The sequence below is a fragment of the Ceratosolen solmsi genome, unplaced genomic scaffold, assembly GCF_000503995.2.
Source record: "Ceratosolen solmsi marchali unplaced genomic scaffold, CerSol_1.0 scaffold45, whole genome shotgun sequence".
Lineage (NCBI taxonomy): Eukaryota > Metazoa > Arthropoda > Insecta > Hymenoptera > Agaonidae > Ceratosolen > Ceratosolen solmsi.
In genome coordinates, this window is record NW_011948436.1 from 297620 (window position 1) to 311452 (window position 13833).

Genomic DNA, 13833 nt, shown 5'->3' on the forward strand with positions numbered 1-13833 from the left:
CATTTTTCTAAATGAAAATCAGCGACTTTCGAACATGTTGTGTTCTTTATCAAACACAAATATTTATTAGCTATGTGATGCAGAATATAGTGCGATAAAAACGTAAATGAAAGAGATAAAAAAAATTAATGCGTTGTCGGCTGTCCGGCTAATAAAACGCCCGATGAAACGTCATTATCATCATAATCGCTTTTTGTTATTTTTAAAATTGCACGATATACCTTTGAACAAAGGAATAGGCTAAAATCTCAAACGCTTTATCTTTTATACACGCATCTCCTCGACCTTGCAATATTCATTTTGCGTTGCACTGTTTTGCTCTCGGAGCGTATGAGTGAGGACTCAAACGTTTCATTCCAGTCTACACTTCAAATTTGAGTCTATTTAATTTTTTTTACTATTCTTTTTCGTCATGTATACGAAACGTATTTTCTCTCTCGTAAGTATACACGCGCGAGCGTACACCCGAACGCACGCACTCACACTTTTCTTCCTTTTCTCCCTCTTTCATACGGTCTTGCACTGAAGAGAGTCTAATGATTTCGATTTTTGTTGAAAAAACGACCAATTAAATTACAAATAAATTGACCAAGTAACTAATGAGCATGATAATTCAAAATTTTCAACTAAAAACCATATCGTCATTAGCACTTGATTCAAACACATGTATCATTAAATTATTTTTACTTTTTAATAAATAAATGTGCCCTATTTATCACAACAAAATTTCCAGATCACTAGTCTTCGTTTCTTTTTTCTAACTAAAGTATTTAAACTTAGGTGAAAAATTAAATTTTGTTACTAACAGCATTCACTTTAAAAAATTTTTCATCCACTTTAATTAATTATCAATCTGACTGCAAAAACAAATGCTTCTCTTAGTACTATAGACTCATTCACTTATTTTTTTTTCTTCAATTGCTCCTCTCTAAATTATTCATTATGAACAACCATCACGGAAAACTTATTTTAAAAAAGAAAAAGGAACGAAATGAGGTCCGCTACTGCGCGAGGGAAACGGAAGCGAGAAAAATGAATTTTTCTCACTGCACTCACGCTTTCACTCTTCCCCTTTCTCTCGACAGAATTATTTACCATATAATTCACGCGCGTATTCTCTCGTTTTGTTTTCTTTATTATAATTATTATCATAATATACGATATAATTGTGCTGTTATGTACAAGAATTATAAGACTCGATACAAGTATATAATTAAAAGCTGACTTCGTTTGTACTTGGGGCCGGGGCTCGATGGACCCTAAATAATTTGTTTTTCTTTTTTTCACTCCATTACCTTTCTTATCTTGGAATTACTTTACATATTTACATATTATTTGCCAATGAATAAAATTCCTCCGCTTTCGCTACATATGCTATGTGCGTTAATTATAAAAAAAAAAGCAACGAAGGAGAAAGGATACTCCTCGTAGGCGAACTGGTGTGTTAGTGGCCTTGTAATCGAAAAAAACGTAAATAAACCCTGTTGCTGGATGGAAACCTCATTGTCTCAACTGTCGCAATGACTCCCGTTATTATTTACCCTGGAGAGAAGCCCGGATCGCGCATACGCATGCGCAAACTCTGTTTATGAGTAAAAAGGAAGAGCTGGCTTAGATGTTGCGTCCTGGTGCACGAGATGGGTTTCATCCTGAGCTGCTTCCTAGCGCAGCCCATGCTGCCTTTTCTTCGTCTGCTTAGTGCTCCGGATTAGCCGTTCATGTATACTCTGATCGCCAACCAGTCTGAAACAGAAATATGCGATGCACCGACGTCAGAAGTCTGCAACCCCTCGTGTTCGACCTTGGGCCTTTTGAAATACGATCTTTAAAAAGTTTGAAGTATTTAACTAGCAATCATACAAGCTATATGGTACCGATAGAACATTCGCGTTCTAAATTTATACATCAAATTAAAGTCTTCGGAACTTTCATTTCAAATTGACAACCCTTGTTTCACACTTAGTTATTACATATAATTAATCATTTGTATTCATTAGTCAGCCTATTTAATTTTTTTGTTCTCTTATTTGTATAATAAGTTAATTATTCTTTTAATATTCTTTAGTTGTGAAGAACAAAAACAAAAACAAAAAAAATTTAAACTTCACGATAAAATTATATAGAATTGAAAGTGTTAACAAGGGTTAATGATAAAATACTGGGCGAACGGCACTCTACATTTAAATAGTCAATTGTAAGGAAATTACATATGCTCCGAGGAAAACAATGGTGATTGCCAAGCTACATTTAATAAAGTGCTTCGTAAATAATACAATATGGCAAATTATTGCTAAACCAAAATAAGCAGAAATAAAATTAATTACAACATAAATAAAATAGAATAACATAGTTAAAAACTTCAGGTCACGAAAATTTATATAAACGTTTATAAGACGAGATTATCAATTTAAATAATATAAAGCTTGTCTAGTGAGTCAATAAGAAGTCAACAAGCAATTCGGTAAATATGCCGAGAGAAAGAAAATGTCACGACACATTGTTCAAAGCATCGCGACCGATATTAGACATCAGGCAAAAAAATTAAATCGTCGACTCACCATAGCGTTCGTCGTGGCTGCAAGCTGAAGACCCTGGAGGCTCGTCATGTGATGGGAGTGGGAATGGGAGTGCGAGTGCGGATGAATGGGAGGTGGCGCTGGCGGCGCGAAGCCCTGATGAAGTGATCCGGTCACGCCGACGCCGACGCCTGTATGGTACATGTAGTGCTGCATAGCCGGATGCATCGTATGGTGGTGCTGCGAGGTACCTGCGAAATCATTGAAGGGTACGAATACCGTGAGAACGAATGGTAGCACGTGATAATGATGAAGGGGAGGAGACTGAAGGAACAAATCCCACTGGCTTAAAAATACTTCGTTATCGTAATTGACAAATGTAAATAAACATCTATGATACGAGTAATGCTCGCAACGATAAAAATGCATATTAGTGATTTTATTCTATTATTGTAGATAATTTTGGGATTAATGTATTATGTATAAAAGTGAAACAAATTATTTCTCGTTTCTTAAAAGAAACATTAGTGTTCTGAAAAGTGGAATAAATTTTCAATCCAATGCAAAGTCTATTCCAACTTTTATTCGAACTTTTATTCCGTTGCACATCCATTACTATAATTAAAATATGATATTAATCTATATTCGTTCGTCGTGCTAGTCAAAATATAATAGTGATTAGAATCGCTAAAATGAGATGAGAGATAGAGAGAGAGAGAGAGAGAGAGAGAGAGAGAGAGAGAGAGAGAGGTATTTGGATAGGTGATAGGTTTAATGAAAGTTGTGCTTACGATACTTACGATATTCGCCCATTGGTGAACCGAATCCCGAATGGAAGGGCTTATTGTCGAGATCTAAATGGCCGGTAGCTTTGATCATATCACCCATTACACCGCCCAGACCTAGGCATCCACCCGCTTTTTTCTTTTTACTCTTAGACGAGAGTTTTCGATTTCGCGTCTGGATACCCTCCTTTTTCATGGTCAGCGGTCGGTTAACCTGTAACAATCGTAGACAACAATTCGTTGAGAGGTTGATCACCTATTATCTATCTTATTACCCTTTCAATGTTTTATCACATTAACGTAATTTAAAATAATAGATCAATGACTATTATGGAAATTGGAGCATGTATTTATAAAATTTTGTAATAGATTCTTAAATATGATCCAATAATTGCTTATCAGCTTATAATATTTATTAAGCACAATCAAGACTCATACATTATCGAGACATCATGTAGACTTTCATTAGATAAACATAAATCCCAAATTTTACATCATTAGAACCAAGCAAGATTTTACAATTCAATCAAATACTATTCCAAACATCTTTCAGAATACAATTATTCATGTTAACTTATGTTCAAAGTTAAACACGTTTTATCGACAAGATAAAAGATAAAAGGGCGAGGAGCAGCTTCCGATGGCCTGCATCGCTGTTGAGAATTAGAGTCCACCTTGCAGAAGCATAAATTTTCGGCCCGGTAACACCTCGTTTCGGAGGTCGCTCACGAGAGTAACTGTGATTTATCGCGTGTAAAAGGAGATCAAAATCCCGACATTAGACACATTATCTCAGTGTGCAGGTTATCTAAATTGAAATAGTCAAGAGACGAATAAGAGAGGCATTGTGCGCGCAACTGTGGTTTATCGTACGACGCCATCGTTAATACTTTTGTACGCTTCCTAGTACAAAAAGACGTCGTCGCCGGCTTTTATTTATACTCGCGCGGACAGGAGCCGCGGAGCTTTATCGGTCCGGATCATCAGCCGGCACTAGCCAAGAGGTTATCATCCCAACGGCAACTCTACGAATACTTGAGCGCGTTTTGCCGTTTTATGATCCCGCGCCTCTCCCATTAATCACGATTAATCACCAAATGTGACGGAAACTTTTCTTTTTTCCAATACTCGGTCTCTTTCGCAATTTAAATAATACACAATCGTGATCGCTCGCATTATCACGGGCGTGATAAATTCGCGCTCAATGAGCGCAGTGGACAATTAGCCAATCGAGCTTAAAGTAATCCGATCCCCCGTCTGACTCCAGACCGTCGACTTTGTAACGTTTCTCCGAAAACTTTTATCGGCATTGTTGATCAGTCAATTTTAAGTGAATGGTCCGATACAATCAATGACTGAACGGGACGCCGATTTTCGTTTAAGTCGAGGGGTGGCAAACGTGCCTCGCCGTTGATCGAAATCAGTCGTAGCGCCGACACAAGTAATCAACAAGATTTCCAATTGCGCTCCTCCGGTAATTATGTTTTGATTAATCTGGCATATGGGTGGTGGCGCACAACGCTGTGGAACATTCTCGGATCGACATCAACTTTATCAATTCAATGCATCCTTGCTATATCGTCTAGGGAGCGATTCGGATGAGAGCCGAATATAAAAAAATCAGTCAAGGACGCGGATTCATCGTTGCTGAAACAATGCATGACGTGACGCAACGTTCTCCACCAATACAATCACAAGAAGCACGTACTAGCCAAGTGTCTCCATTCTGATTCTCTTCGTGCTCTCTGTCCGCTCCTCCTTCTCTCTCTCTCTCTCTCTCTCTCTCTCTCTCTCTCTATCTCTTTTTTTCCTTCTCTCTTTGTTTTCTTTACCATGTACATTTCATTGCAATCATAATCATAGCACAAACGATTTATTTTCCCGTGCTTTAGCCTTTATTAAGAGGAGCCGCGAGCTTGTTAATTATTTTACGCATAACGTCTTCTAGAATTATTGCTGAACTTAATCAATGATACGTCAATAATATAAAAATACATTATTATATAAATGCAAGTACAAACTATAAATTGAATTTGACAGTTTAATATTTGGGATGAGACAATTTTCTCTCATTGATGAAGGTTATGAGATTCAATGGGATTAAGGCTCGCGTAAAGAAATAAATATAAATATTGACGCAAGTATAATGTAGAAGATTAACTTGGAAGGAAAAGTATTCATTTCACATGGCAATTGCAAAAGTTTGTATATTTGACCGGATACGAACAATTCATATTGTGATGGAAAAAATTCATATAAACTCTATGTACGTTACGACCATAACGGTTAATAATAATTAATGTTTACTCTTCGTCTACTCCAGGCGACGCATTCATCAAATGCATCGAAATCATCGCACGACACTTGGCTTCGAATGTCACGATAATGAAAGAATGGACTAACTAAAGTTAAGTGAAGCATTGCAGCTCTGAATATGCACTTTTCCGAGACGATCGTTGCTCCTCTCGCGTTTCATTTTTCTCCGTTTACTTCTCGCTTTTTACTCATGGAACGGGAAGAAAGGGGAATAGCTTGCACTCATCAAGATGAGAGTAAGGCCAATATATCTGCACGAGCATTATAATTTTGCAGGGCTTTCGTGCATGACTCATGGAGAAAATCGGATTTTTAATGTCTGTTTGAGCAAAAGTGCTTTTATTCTTGCAGTACATGTGCGTTAATATGTGGTTAATTGTTAGAACATTAATTATTAGAAACGCGCCAGTTTTGCACAATTTATGGCTAAAAGCTTCGGGTGCGTGGCGGAGCGGAAGGAAAAAAATATATCACACATTGTCCACCATTGATCCTTGTAAGAAATCGAGCCAGCTATAATTTTGTTAAGTACAGATATATATATATATATATATATATATATATATATATATATATATATGCTGAAAAGTATAGAATACTAGATCTTAAGTGTCAGCGGCGCTTACACTATTCTCTTCGTTAAAATCTGAGCAAAATCATAAATTGAGCTTTACATCAATGAAGTATCCATATAGACGAGAGGCAAAAAATGGTTAAAATAAATAGCTTCTCTTCAACAATTAATTATGGGACTATCGATGCTGTTACATTCGCACGGTTCTATTGCATCTTTCTTCATCTTTCTTCAGTTCCAGGCTACTTCGGCCATTATTTCGATCTTCGTTATAAAAAGTAAATATGAAACGAGCAATTAAGTAAAACATTGTTAATATCGCTTGCGGTATTTAAATAATAGGTTCATGTTTAAATTGCAAATGCGAGTGGGCAATAAATCCGTTTGGTTCAAGGATCCGCAGAATCGACAATTTTCCTAGGTTGTGCGGCCCCTGAGCAATCGATATGTGCGCACGAAATAAAGTAGGTATGCAAGTGTTGTGTCCCATTCTCACTCGCAACCAAGGAAGAGGAGGACTGGATACTTTGTAGTCACCGCGACGTGACGTAACTACCAAGTCTCGCCGGCAAGGTTCCCAGTATTACAGTGCCTACAATCTTTCTCTTTCTACATGCATATTGCTTGCGCATAAATCGCAAGGCGTTTTCCTATTTGCGAGCGACGATGACGTTTCCAGCTGGTCAATGACATCCTATCCTTTTTTGGAATTACGCAATTGGCCGAATTTGTCGAATTAGCCGCACTTCTCTGCCGGTGCACGCACACGGCCTGTCGACTTCCTATGAAACAAGCCGCTGTGCATTTACTCAGAGCTTCTTATGGGAACTCCGCCGCTGCTTTTAGTCTCTCTTCATATTTCTCCCGTTGTTTCTGCGTGCGTCTACTATCTTCCCTAACAATTGAATTTCGCCTCGTTGAGGATTTTGTGCGCTTTCGTGACTACTTGGCGAAACGACCAAATTGGACTCATACCGACAAGGCTTCCGCTGCCCACCAAATTTATAAGCCAAAAATTACGGTACTAATTCTAAACTCGTATAAATAAAATAAGCGCGACCTCTTTTTTTACGGTGTACGATCGGGGTAATAGAGTAGAACGTAAATTTGGTCATAAAATCGTAAGTCATTCGTTAAATGAGGTGAGGCACGTTGCATTCGTCATTCGGTGGTCTCATATTTCGCGCCTGGTTTTCATCGATTTTTGAATAACGTCTTAAATTTTTTCTTATCGTAATATCGTTCCTAAATATAAGACACTCGTGCACGATGCAGGAAAAACTTACGTGACGCCAATTTATATTAGTGAACGTAGGTGGGTAAAGAAGGTAAAGAACTCTCCCCAAGGTATTTTTTGCGATCAAAGGAATTGACGTTAATTATAATTAACTGAGTAACAGACTGAGCTCTTGACTGACAAAATTAAATGTATTTGATGAGGGGATGAGATAAGTTGAGTGTCCCAGTTGTAGTAGCCATAAACTATAGCAAGGCCTTGTTACAAGAAGCTAACGGCCTCCCGCGAAAACTCGTTTGTCGCTCGCGGCCTAATTTACACCCCAACGTTCGGGTGATCGATCTCCCGGCATCTTATTTGAATACAATACCAGTGGAATGGACCCCGAAAGTGCGAAACGCACGGAGGCCGAAAGCCGAGCACGATTGATGCGCTCGCACACGACGTCGCGGTGTCGCGCGCATGCGAGATGCCCTGCCTCTTTGAATCTCGGTTCATTCGAGGTGCGCGGATGAAACCCGACCACGCTCGGGTTAACGAAGAGAACGTGTGCGCCGCGAATTCGAAATTAAGATTAATACGGCGCGATTGAAAAACAAAGAGCCGAGGTAAAGACGCCGTACGAGCGCAAAGGAACCGCCGCCGCTCCTCCAAACGCACGAGTCTCAGCGCGCTGGCCATAAGTCGGATATGTGACGTGTCGCGAGCCAAGCCTCGAATACTAATCAAAAGCCCAAAGAGACTGAGAAAGAGAGAAACTGACAGACAGACAGAGAAAGAGACGACTCCACTCTCGACATCTCTTCTGCGTAATAGTACTTTACGGCTTCCGCCGTGATGCCCGTTAAGCCTTGGTAGGAGGAGGAAAGTCGAGTGTCGATCTCTTAGGCAGATATTCTGTCTCCTAAAATTGTAACGCAGCTTATCGGACGATCGCACGGACATTCCCGCTAATACGATTATGGTTGCTGCAAAAATCGGCCGTAATAATGTGGTTATATCTTCTGTTTATTTATTTGATTTATATAACACGGAACTGGGAAAATTTTCCGCAACACCCTTTAACGCTCGCGTTCCGTTTTTTCCAACATTAACGATCCAGTAACGATCCATTCAATTATAATTTATTTGCCACGACCGTACAAAAACTTAATAATATATTTATTGACAGTTTTGGGGGGAAGTTTTTTTCATAGAATGTTTCATAAAATGTCGTCAGGCGCAAGCACCTCGTTAACTAGTTTCAAGTACCGTTAGACTATAGACATTAGACCACAGTTTCCTTTCATGATTATAATTATAATCTCGTTTTATATAATACAGAAACTTTTTGCTCGCTATTACGAAAATGCACACGAGCCAGTCATATGGCTGAGACAATGGCCCGCCAAACTCCATTCTGTTTGTATTTGCGACCTAAATACGTGGCTATAACTCGTGTACGAGACATCCGAGAAGACAGAGCAAGAGAAAACCGCTGACGAAATCGAGGAGCCAATAATAGAAGTTGATTTCGGGATCAGACACACAAGCAGTGGGGTGATCATTAGCATATCCCGAACACCCGGTTGTTCCTGTAGCTCAGCGCACGCAACAGACGGTCTGGCTCACGATTTTTCCTGGAGCTGTCCTTAAAACTTTCGGTCCAATGCTATCGCGCTGCTCTATCTTAACGACAGCAGATCTGTCTTTCTTCTTTCGCTCTTGAACGCTCCCTACCTCTCCAACCCATTGCTCTGACTACCCAACTCACTATCTATTCTCGCTTATTTGTTTTTTTTTTGCCATCTGAATCTACTCCTTCATTTTTGTCCGTAAATTTATCATTCAGAGTGGTCGTTGAATTCTTCGAGACTCATACTTATCTTTGGAACGCGAGCAACGGGACAATTAAATATATGTAAATATATATATATATATATATATATATATATATATATATATATATATATATATATATATATATAAACATGAATGGTATGCACATTTTTTCCTATTAAGTCTCACATCCGTCTCTCTTCGAAGATTATGCGTACATGTCTATCTAAGATTGATTCCTTGGCTGCACGAGTACACGTCAAACCGACGACCTTCCATCTTCCAAACTGTGGAGAAGGTAACGGCATGCACGCGCGCACACCAATATATCTATGTACATAAGATGGAACAATGAAATTTCATCATGGAAACTGATTCGTAAGGCACTGTCTATTACTTCTTCAACCAAATTTGATGGACAGATTCAAGACTTTAACTTCTCTAAAGCTTTTGTTCCAACACTATGACGTCTGTCCGAGCTGATATTTTTCAATATACTTCTTTTACTTTTTTTCCTACTTCTTTTATCTCCCCCCCCCTTCCATCTCTCTCTCTCTCTCTCTCTCTCTCTCTCTAAAATCTCTCAAAAATCGGTAACTTTTTAATGTAAATGATTCTTCGATTACCCACCAATATTAATATTTAATAAGATCCGAATTCGCGTATAAATAAAGGGAAATTTTTAATTATTGAACGGGTGGCATTTAACACTAAAAATTATCTAAGCTCTTAAGAAAAATCGTGAGATGAAAGTTAAGAGAGAAAAGTATTTGTTATCAGAGTAGAAAATGTTTTGGTTCTACCTAAATAAGAAATTGATATGCAATCTTAGAACATGTAAGTTGGAAAAATAGATTACCAATCGCGCGCGAAAAAAGCGGGAAAATAAAGAATGAAGCTAGCTATTCGATATAGTTAAGGAGTGCTAAGTTATTGAAAATCAACAATTGTTAGATTTTCTTTTGGAATTTTAAATATCAAAAACAGATTGTCTCTACAACTTAATGTCAATAAATTTATGCGTTGATAACATTCTCAGCGCTATTGTCAATTTTTATTTCACCATGTTTTTAGGACGAGAATAAAAAAAGAGAATGGTTATTAATATTGTTTTGTGAATGTTTATAAATTAAAATGCAGCTACTTATTTCATTTGGGTAAAAAGTATATAACGGAAGATGAATAAAAAAAGCCTATGCGTGTGCGTTGCTTTTACGGTCTTTTCGCACGAAGACGTAAATGAAAAATCCTTTATATGTCGGCGTACTCGCTTATCGGTACTTTATCAGTCCAAGTCATAGTATTTATGTGTGCGCAGGGGGAGGAGATTCTGAAATGATTGCATAGATCTATTTTTTTGCCTTAACATGTACGAATCTAGCAATTTTAAACGAAAATTTAATACTACTATTACGATTATTTAAAATACCGATTCTCCTGCGGCGATCGATGACTCAATTTAAGATGACCTTAGTTTTTATTGTCTGTTCATTTAAAGCAAAGTTTATAAAAGATACCTTTAAACAACATTGAATCGAACATTATTCTAATTAACGAGATCTCTTGACGTAAAAGATCGTGCATAAATATTTATAGAAAAAAATCTTCAATTTGTTAGAAGTGGCAAAACTTATCATAATAATGCAACTATTTGCAATTCGATTATTCAATGAAAATAAGTATCAGATAATGTTTCTCTGGAAGATAACAAATTTATCATTTATAATAGTGATTAATTTTCGAGCCAATCATAATATTCTGTATTAAAGTAAGTTGAACTCTCTAATCTAATATAATCTCGTTCCTTCCCCGTGGCAGCAGCTATTTGAATTTATTTGTCCGCGTTGGTGTGTCGCGCGAGCATTTAGCCTGTGGCTCACTAGCCAGGCCCCTGTGCTTAATTAATGATTACCAGGAAACGTGTCTGGCTATCCTGGGGGCTTTTCATGCGCGCCCCCGAATTCTCCCTGCCTCCTCTTCTCAGTCCTCTCTCGACCCCACGCGCACACGTACTCACGGATGGCCGCGAATAACTCACTGACGTGTACGATCCTTGTTGAACGGTTGCCGCTGCAGCCGATGCAGATTCCGGCCGATAAAACTCGCTCTCTGTCTTTGACCGCGTGTAAAGTTGGGGTTCTTCGTATAAGACGGTCCGAGAAGATGCGGAGGAAGGCGGCGAGGACATTCGGGGAACGTTGCCCATCGAGATTCCAATGAAACTGTTGTTCGCGGTCGGCTAATTAGACGATTAATTGATTTTACCTGGTCAGCCGCTGCTGTTGTTGTTGCTGCTGGCGCTGTTCATGCTCGTACTCGTGATGCTCGTGCTGACCTAACTATATTTCTTTTTATTGCGCTATCTGATTGTTTAATGGAATTATCGTCTTTAGCCCTCCCATTACACGATGTGACTCAAGGAATATTTCCACAGCTATTAACATGTACATCGCTTACTGCCGATGTACATTCTCTCTTCAACATGATTGAGTTATGTATTTTTTTGTGCGTTTGTGCGCGTGGGCGTATGCCATGTGTGCGCGTACGCGTAAGTGTGTGTATCGTATCCTAGTTCTCTGCTATTATTTTGCTCAATTTTCTCCGACGATCTGCAGGTAATAAAGTTAATTTAATTTTTTTTAACAGCAATACTCTCAATGAGCAATAAATGACTTTTATACCAAAATTAATTTAAAATCTATATCTTATAAAGATTAACATGAAAATGAAAAATTTATCAATCGCACGGTTCTCATATCTATTTAAGTACTATTTAAGTATTACACTTGCATAAGTATTTAAGCAATCTCATGACAATACAGCACTCATGTCACTTCGCACCGTACCGATAAAAAGATACTAGAATCAGCATTGAATATAGTCGAATATAAAAGCAAGTTATAACTAAAGATTGTAAATTTGTTTGATAGGGAAAGTGTCGTGAATTGAGACGAGCGATTTTCGTGATCGATTTCGTATTAAGAAAACCGTGCGGTGTATGTTGAAGCAGCCGACAAGAACGGGCGCAGCGCCGTTAAGGAAATATAGAAACTTTTGTTTCCACCACGGACACACGCGCATTCCTGTTACGAAAACAAACCCGTGCGCCAATTAACGAACGAGATTATCTCCGCTCGTACGAGGCGGAGGGGGTGGCGGTAACGCATGCCTTTATCTCGATTGGCTATTTCAAGCGCGACTGTCTAGAAGGATGAGAAGATGTACGAGAAAATTGCCGAAAAAAGGTAGCTTACAAGACTCGATCCAAGTGGCGTTATGTCTTACGCATTCAGAAAATATATATGAGAAAATCTGAAAAAATCTGCGTGGTATACGCGATTCAAATCAACGAGATAACTTTATTATTTTCTTCTAATTACGCGATGCTTTGACTTCCTCTTAACTAATAGTAAATTGTATGTTATATTCATTAAAAATATTTGTTGACATTTAACTGAGAGAGTACAAATAATATCTCTACCATTTACATTTAACCGATAAGGGCGCAAAGATAAGAGCAATTTGGATCGAACAGTAGAACAATTCTAAAGATGAAAATAAAAAAGCTTCCGTTCTAGCCTGTACCTCCCAGGATGTTTGTCCTAGAGAGGATATTAAGTCTGTTAGCCTGCTACGTAACATATACTAGCTGAAAACTGTTCCAGGGACGACAATGCCTACCTATAATAAGTCCACTTAAGCGCGGGTTGCGCACGCCGAGGCAAATCCTCCCAGAAGTGGATGGGTCGCGAAACGAAGTATCGGATTGCTATTGTTGCGGCGGCCTGTACCGAGGATCAATTCCCATTGTCGCCGGTTCCCATTCTCCTTTCATAAGCTAATTTCTGTTCCTACGTATCGTCTTTCGATCGACCTCGGCTTTTCTTCAATATTTTTTTCTTTTTTTTTCTTTTTTTTTCATCAGCTTTGCGATTCTACATTTCGCCCCATCATTTGTTTTCATCATGCGTTTCCGCGCAGATCGAACGCACATTTTTCGTTATTATAGTCACTACAGCCTGGCATTATGGGCAACGATACTTTATTGTAGGAAATAAGTCTTTAAAACGAATCTTCTAGCAAGAGATATTACCCTATAATGACCAGGATGTCAACATTGTTTTAGCATCCCCTCGAAAGTGTCGCTAAATATTGTGCAGCGTTTGCTGAAATTTTTTCGACAATCGGAAACGGAGAATACTGCGTGAACAAGTTCAGCAAGGGTCAAACGTTCGCTAAGAGAAATATAAGAAAGGAGTTGGAAGGGTTTCCGCTAGCTTCCTGTCTCACACGCAGTTGAGCACGTCCCAACATCCTCTACTTTTTCACGATTTTGGCGTCAAAAGCCTCGACACCCCCAACAAAATATATACGGAAAGAGACAGATATACCATCATCCTTAATTGCCGACACTTCGACGACCCTCGAGAAGGCCGTCAATTATGGGAAACTTATAGCCACGTATGTAAGTTCCACGTACAGGATAACACTTGTGCGATCAAATTTCGCGACTCGTGCGACCGGGAACCAAAATACTTGAGGATGCATTGTTTCCATCTACGTATATCGATCGATTTAGAGAAAATA

General features: G+C 38.7%; 1 protein-coding gene across 3 annotated transcripts in view; it reads right to left on the reverse strand.

Moving 5' to 3' along the window:
- Nucleotides 1–796: 796 nt before the first annotated feature.
- Nucleotides 797–13833, reverse strand: part of LOC105365009 (trans-acting T-cell-specific transcription factor GATA-3) — a 154784-nt gene continuing 141747 nt past the window's right edge. For all 3 annotated transcript variants that reach the window (XM_011503061.1, XM_011503058.1, XM_011503059.1), the window contains exons 6-8: nucleotides 3317–3515; nucleotides 2559–2767; nucleotides 797–1743 (exon numbers count right to left, since the gene is read on the reverse strand). In XM_011503061.1, the coding sequence (XP_011501363.1) occupies nucleotides 1717–1743; nucleotides 2559–2767; nucleotides 3317–3515 (435 nt within the window). In that variant the 3' untranslated portion in view covers nucleotides 797–1716. The remainder of the gene's footprint in view (nucleotides 1744–2558; nucleotides 2768–3316; nucleotides 3516–13833) is intronic.